General features: G+C 41.3%; 1 protein-coding gene across 1 annotated transcript; it reads right to left on the bottom strand.

Moving 5' to 3' along the window:
* Positions 1-1,443: 1,443 nt before the first annotated feature.
* On the bottom strand, positions 1,444-2,199 carry LOC137217292 (olfactory receptor 3A1-like; the record flags this gene model as incomplete). Its single annotated transcript, XM_067723948.1, has 1 exon — positions 1,444-2,199. A coding segment is annotated over one exon (756 nt), but the record flags the coding sequence as incomplete, so codon positions are not given.
* Positions 2,200-7,314: the final 5,115 nt, after the last annotated feature.

The raw sequence follows: 7,314 nt of genomic DNA, 5'->3' as shown, positions 1-7,314 counted from the left end.
TTATCTTTCCCCGTCTCCCTCTGCTATCCTCTTTGGTAACCATAAGTTTGTTTTTTATGGCTGTGAGTCCATTTCTGTTTTGTAAATAATTTCATTTATATCATTTTTTAAAGACTCCACATATAAGTGATATCATATGATATTTGTCTTTCTCTGTGTTACTTCACTTAGTATGCTAATCTGTAGGTCCATCCAGGTTGCTGCAAATGGCATTGTTTCATTTTTTTATGGCTGAGTAATATTCCATCGTATCTATTCCCACATCTTCTTTATCTGTTTATCTGTCAATGGGCGTTTAGGTTGTTTCCATGTCTTGGCTACTGTGAACAGCGCTGCTCTGAACATAGGGGTGCGTGTATCTTATTGAATCATAGTTTTGCCTGGACATATGCCCAGGAGTGGGATTGCTGGATCATATGGTAGTTCGATGTTTAGTTTTTTAAGGAACCTCCATACTGTTCTCCATAGTGGCTGCACCAATTTACATGCCCACCAACAGTGTAGGAGGCTTCCTTTTTGTCCACACCCTCTCCAGCATTTATTATTTGTAGACATTTTTTTTTTTTTTTTTGCTGCATTGGGTCTCCATTGCTGTGCGTGGGCTTTCTCTAGTTGCGGCTGTCGGGGGCTACTCTTCGTTGCACTGCGCGCGCTTCTCATTGCGGTGGCTTCTCTTGTTGCAGAGCATGGGCTCTTGGCACACAGGCTTCAGTAGTTGTGGCATGCGGGCTCAGTAGTTGTGGTTCACGGGCTTGGTTGCTCTGTGGCACGTGGGATCTTTCCGGACCAGTGATTGAACCTGTGTCCTCTGCATTGGCAGACGGATTCTCAACCACTGCGCCCCTGGGGAAGTCCCTATTATTTGTAGACTTTTTAATGATGGCCATTCTGACCGCTGTGAGGTGATACCTCATTGTCGTTTTGATTTGCATTTCTCTAGTAATTAGCGATATTGAGCATCTTTTCATGTGCCTGTTGGCCATCTGCATGTCTTCTTTGGAGAAATGTCTACCTAAATGATTTTATAATAAGCATATATTGTAGTTGAAAAAAATAAAACATCTCTAAGCGTCCAGAAATGTAAATACACAGTGATTCCAGTTTTGTTTCCCTGCTTTAAATACACATGCACATACATTTGCTGTTCAAAAATACACCTGAAGGAAACCATGAAAATGTTCACAGTGGTTTTCTGTAGGTGGTGAGATTGTGAAGGGTATTTTTTTTGTCATTTCATGAACTTCCGTAACTGCACAACTCATTCAGTGACAATGTTTTATTTCTATCAATACAAAAAACAATGTTTTAGAATAAAAAAATGCAACAGAGATATTTGATCTTTGCTAGAATGGAGGAAAACCTGGCACACAAAATAAGATTCACCAGATGGACCATCTACACTAAATTTGAGACTCCTATGTAGTTGGATTAACTCCCAAAGCATCAGGTATGTGCCAGCCGCACTGTGGAGGAGTGTGGCCTTGCTTCGCATGTGCCGTAGACGATGGGGTCGAGCATGGGAGCGAGGCCCACATACAGCACAGAAAGAACCCGGTCTCTCAAGCCAGAGTGTGAAGAGCTGGGAAGGATGCAGTGGAGGACTGAAGTGATGTAGAAAATACAGACCATGGTGATGTGAGCGCCACGGGTAGAAAAGGCTTTTCTTCGGCCCTCGGCAGAGTGAGTCCTGAAAACCGCAGCGACAACATGTATATAGGAGCTCACAACCAGGGCACAGGGTGCAAGAGCCACCAGAAAACCGAAGAAGAGCAGGGCAAGTTCATTGGCCCACGTGGTGGAGCAAGAGAGTTTGAGCAGTGGAGGGAGGTCACAAGAGAAGTGGGTGATAAGGCGGGGTCCACAGAACTTGAGGAGAGCCGCAAGGATGGTGTGGGTGAGGGCACTGGTCAAAGCAAGCAGGCAGGAGATTGAAGCCAGTCCTGTCCGGGTCCTTTGGCCCATGAGGACTAGGTAGCGCAGTGGCTGGCAGATGGCTGCGTAGTGGTCATAGGCCGTGGCTGTGCACAGGCAGCACTCCCAGGGAGCCAGGAAGTGGAGAAAGAATATCTGGGTGAGACAAGCATGACGGGGCATGACCCGCACTGGTGCCAGCAGATGTACTAGAATCTGGGGCACCATGGTGGAGATATAGGCAGTATCCAGCAGCGAGAGGTTGGCCAGGAAGAAATACATGGGAATGTGGAGTCAGAAGTTCCCAGCCGCAGCCACTATGTAGAGCAGCAGAAAGCTGGCGAAGAGCAAAGCCTCAACTCCTGTGTCCCATTCCCCAGCTGGGTGGAACCACGCACGGAAACTCGCACCTGTGGAGTCCAACTCAGAGTCACACGAGGGTTTAAGTTTGGAGTTTCAGTTTACAAAAGGGAGTGGTGGTGAGGGAAGAGACAAAGAAGGCTGGTTTCAGGCTTAAGGGAATAAAACTCAGAATTGGAAGAATGCAGTTAGGCTCAGGAGACCGGCAGTAAAGGAGAGGCCAGCAGAATGGAAACCCCATCAGTCCTCACACTAAGAGGAGGTGCACAGACCTTGAAGTCACAGTACATGCACATCCTATGAGAATATCAAAGGCAGTCCCTCAGAAACTTCTACCTGAGTAAGTGGCCCTGCACCTTGTAATTACCTGAAATTGTCCCATCACCAACCCAACAGAACCCCTACTCAGGATCAGTGATGAGATCAGGTCCCTCCTTCTCTTGCGCTGAACCTTTCAGTGCCTCCCATCTCACTCAGAGTCAAAGCCAAAGTCCTCCTCGTGGGCTAGCAGACCCTCTGTGATATGCCCTCTCCTTTCCTCTCTGGTCATCAGACAAGAGTTTCGTCAGCATCTTGTCCCATGTCACATCTTCAGACCTACCTACAGCAGCAAACATCCTTGCCTATTTCCTGCCTTGGAGGAAGAGGGCTCTGCCCTTCTATCCAAGGCTAACTTCTCCAGCTGCTCTTCATCTCAGTACTTGGCAATCCTTTTACATGTGAATGTACTAAAGGCCACTCAGTTGTTTACTTTAAAATGCTTTATTTTATGGTATGTCAATTTTGCCACAATAGAGAAGAAAGCAAATTAAAGACTTTCTTCAGACATATAAAAGCTGAATTATTGTCAGCAGAAAACCTGCACTACAAGAAATGTGAAAGACAGTTCTCCTCAAGGAAGGATGACACCAGATGGAATTTTGGATTTATGTGAATGAATGACGAGTTCCAGAAATGGAAAATATGTAGGTAAACATAAATTTTTCTCATTTTAGTATCTCTTTCAATCATAGCAAACTGTTTAAGCAAACATATTAACAGCATAGTGTGCGGTTTATAACCAATGTAGAAATAAAATGTATGGCAACAATAGTACAAAGGACATGAGTGGGTAATTGGAAGTATATTGTTGTAATGTTCTTACATGATATGTGGAATGATTTTCAACCATTTGAAGGCAGTCAATAATAAGGTAAAATGCCTATTGGAAACCCTAGATCTAAAAAAAGATGTAGTGAGGGTAAAATGGAATTCTAAAACTTATTCAGTCTAAAAGAAGTCATGAAAAGATAGAACGAGGAACATAGAACACATGGGACAAACAAAATAAAGTACAGGATGGTAGATTTAAACTGAGCCATATCACTAATTACATTAATGGTAAATGGTCTTCAGTTAAAAAAAATGCTTCAGTTAAAAAGCAGAGATTGTCAAAGTGGATAAAAGGGCAAAACAAAACATATGCTAAGCATAAGAAACCCACTTTAAAACATAAAGATATAGGTCTGGTAACAGTAAAAAGATGGATGAAGACATACCATGCAAACTCGAGTAATAAGAAAGTTTGAGTAGCTATATTAATAGCAGGCAGAGTAGACTTTACGATAAGGAATATGATGGGATGGAGGACATTTGCTAATGATAAAGGGGTTATTTCATGAAGAAGTCATAATAACAAAGCTTCAAAATGTATGAAACAAAACTCACAGAAACGAAAGAAGTAAAGTAGCAATCAAGAGGAAACTTATCTTAAGTAACAGAACGATATTGCAGAAAATCAGACATAGAAGAGCAAATTTTAATTTTAAATTTAACCTAAATAAGCAGTAGGAAAGAAATAATGACGATAAGAGCAGACATGAATAAAATGTAAAATGAGCAAATAAATGATAGAGAAAAATCCATGAAACTGAAAGCTTTTAAAAATACCAGTAAAACTGATAAAAACTGTAACCACGGAATGTTAGGAAAAATGTTTGTGAATAAATTTTCCAATTTAGATGAGATGGACAAATTCCTTGAATGACGCAAATCACCAAAACTAACTCAAGAAGTGGAAAACCTGAATATCCCTAAATCTATGAAAGAAATGGAACAGAAAACTCCAGGCCCATATGACTTTACTAGTGGATACTATGAAATACTTAGAGAAGAAATATTACCAATCCTATACAAACTCTTTCAGAAAGTAGAGGAGGGGAAACACTTCTCAAATCATTTTATGAGGCCAGCATTACAAAATACCCAAACCAGATGAAGACATTGCAAGAAAAGAAAACCATAGACCAATATCCTTCATTAACTTACACACAAAAAACTTAAATATTAGCAAGTTTAATCCAGCAATACATAAAGAGGACAATACATTACAACCAAATGAGATTTATCCCAAGAATGAAAGATTGGTTTTGCATTGAAAAATCAGAGTTATTCATCATATTAACAAAATAAAGGAGAAAAACCATGTGATCATTTCAATAGATGCAGAAAAAGCATTTGACAACATTCAACAACCACTATGATAAAAACTCTCAGAAAACTAGGACTAGAAAGAAACTTTCTTAATCTGATAAAGGCAATCTACAAAAATCCTACAGCTAAAATGATAATGGAGGAAAATATAATTCCCCACCCCTGAATTTGAGAATAAGGCATGGATGTTCACCACTTTTATTAAGTATTGTCCTGGAAATCCTAGGCAGTGCACTAGACAAGAAAGAAAAATATAAGTTATACGGATTGGAAAAAATAGAATTATCTTTATTCAGAGATGAAATGTTTGTGTATGTAGAAAATCCTAAGCAATCTACAAAGAAAGAAACATGAGATTTAAAAATCACTATAATTTATAATAGTATCCCAAAACATGAAATACTTAGTGATGCATTTAATAAAATACGTGTAAAACATTTACAGTGAAAACTAAAACCTATTAATAAGAGAACTTAAGACCTATAGTAATGGAGAAATGTATCACGTTCATGGATTGGAAGACCCAGTATTTTTTTTTTTTAGTCACAAAAATTTAACGTTTGAAGATTTCCATCACAAAGCAAGATTACACATAGACAAAAATTAGGAAAGTAAACAAATAGAAAATTTGTTAGCAGAGGAAAGAAAAGTAGTACATACATATGGCAAAATATTCAATCCCACAAGTTACTTATAAAATGATAATTAAAATAGCAAGTGAATACCAATTTATAACTAGTAAATTAGATGTACTAAAATTAACAGCCAGTGCTGACTAGGTTGTAGTCAATGGGTATACTATATTGGTGACAGGGTGAATTGATGTAATTCTTTTTGGCAAACAATTTGCAATACATTTGAAAAGAAACATACATCTATTGCATGTGATACTGGACATCCTGTAACACAGCATCTACAGCTTTGTCTCCTTCTCCTCCCACAGTGGACAGAAATAATTCCATATTCAATCTTTCCAAGGTGCCCCACAGTATCAGTTACTGGGTGTTATCTGACATCCTCAGATATATATGAGGATGAAGGATCAGAAATATTAAACCCAGGCCCAGGAAGTATGAGTATATATTAGGAAAAGGATACCACAAAGGAACGAAGACACAAGTATTAAGAAGAAATTTGGGGGGCTTCCCTGGTGGCGCAGTGGTTAAGAATCCGCCAGCCAATGCAGGGGACACGGGTTTGAGCCCTGGTCTGGGAAGATCCCACGTGCCGCGGAGCAACTAAGCCCGTGCGCCACAACTACTGAGCCTCCGTGTCACAACTACTGAAGCCCACGAGCCACAACTACTGAAGCCCTTGCGCCTAGAGCCCATGCTCCGCAACAGGAGAAACCACCGCAATGAGAAGCCCGTGCACCACAACAAAGAGTAGCCCCCGCTCGCCACAACTAGAGAAAGCCCGTGCGCAGCAACGAAGACCCAACACAGCCAAAAATAAATAAATTAATTAATTTTAAAAAAAGAATATATTTTTAAAATATCCTGCTGGTCATCAAGAAGATAACAGCAATTCCAATTTTTTTGGAAATGAGTGAAGGATATGAATAGGCTAGTTACAGAAAAGGAAACCCCCAAAAGCCGCAAGGATATAGTAGGAGTGGAGATGGGTACAGCCATAGCAGAGAGCAGCATGGGGCGACTGAATCCAATGACGTGTTCCCATCCCTAAAGCCCAGCAATTCTGCTCCTGGGAACTTGCCACTGGTCCCCTTAATGGGTATGTATGAGGATGTCCATCAGGTACTTTTCACAGAGGTGGGAGTCAGAGCCCCCTAGATGTCCCACTGACCCTCCTTCTAACCTTATTTCAGACCCTCAGGTGGGTCTGGTTAATTCATGAGTTTCCTCTTGTGATATGGACGACAGCAGAAGCCAACATGCTAGACCCTTGCTCAGTACATTCTCTGGGCTTTTCCCGCACATGTCCAACCAGTGTCCACGCCTACTCACTACCTACCCGTGTGAGTCCGATTCTGCACTGATGTTTTTTTTTTTCCCCAGTGATGATGATTCAAACCTCTTTGCTAAACCTAAAACTAAAAAACTGTAAGAATGTCTGCTCACGGCTCCCCCTTTGCAACTCCCACAGGGGAACCTGGGACACAGAGCTCATTGAGTCTTCCGTGACTGTGAGGCTTTAATTCCCACCTGGCTTTCGTACAAGACCACAGCTCGGCCTCCCTAGTCCAGCTCCCTACTGCCCATTATTCAGAGAAGATGGCCTGCTCTCCTTTCCTCGTGTTTATATGTTAGTCTGGCCTGAATTGTAATCACTTCTGTACCCTCTGCTTTCTCCTGAAAAAAGTATGTGGCTTTACAAATTGGACCACACGAATCATTTCCTCTGCAAGGAGTTCACTGACACCATCCACTCCCGCCTCCTGCCTGTCCTTTTCCACTCCTTTCAAATAGGTCTAGTTTACCATCTGCAGCCTTTGACACATCTCCCTTGACATGTTTTTTAACCTAAATACCAGCTTTATTACTGATAAAACTGATTGGGGGACTTCCCTGGTGGTGCAGTGGTTAAGACTCCATCCTCCCAATGCAGGGG

The sequence above is a fragment of the Pseudorca crassidens genome, chromosome X, assembly GCF_039906515.1.
Source record: "Pseudorca crassidens isolate mPseCra1 chromosome X, mPseCra1.hap1, whole genome shotgun sequence".
Lineage (NCBI taxonomy): Eukaryota > Metazoa > Chordata > Mammalia > Artiodactyla > Delphinidae > Pseudorca > Pseudorca crassidens.
This window is presented reverse-complemented; position numbering and strand designations above follow the sequence as displayed.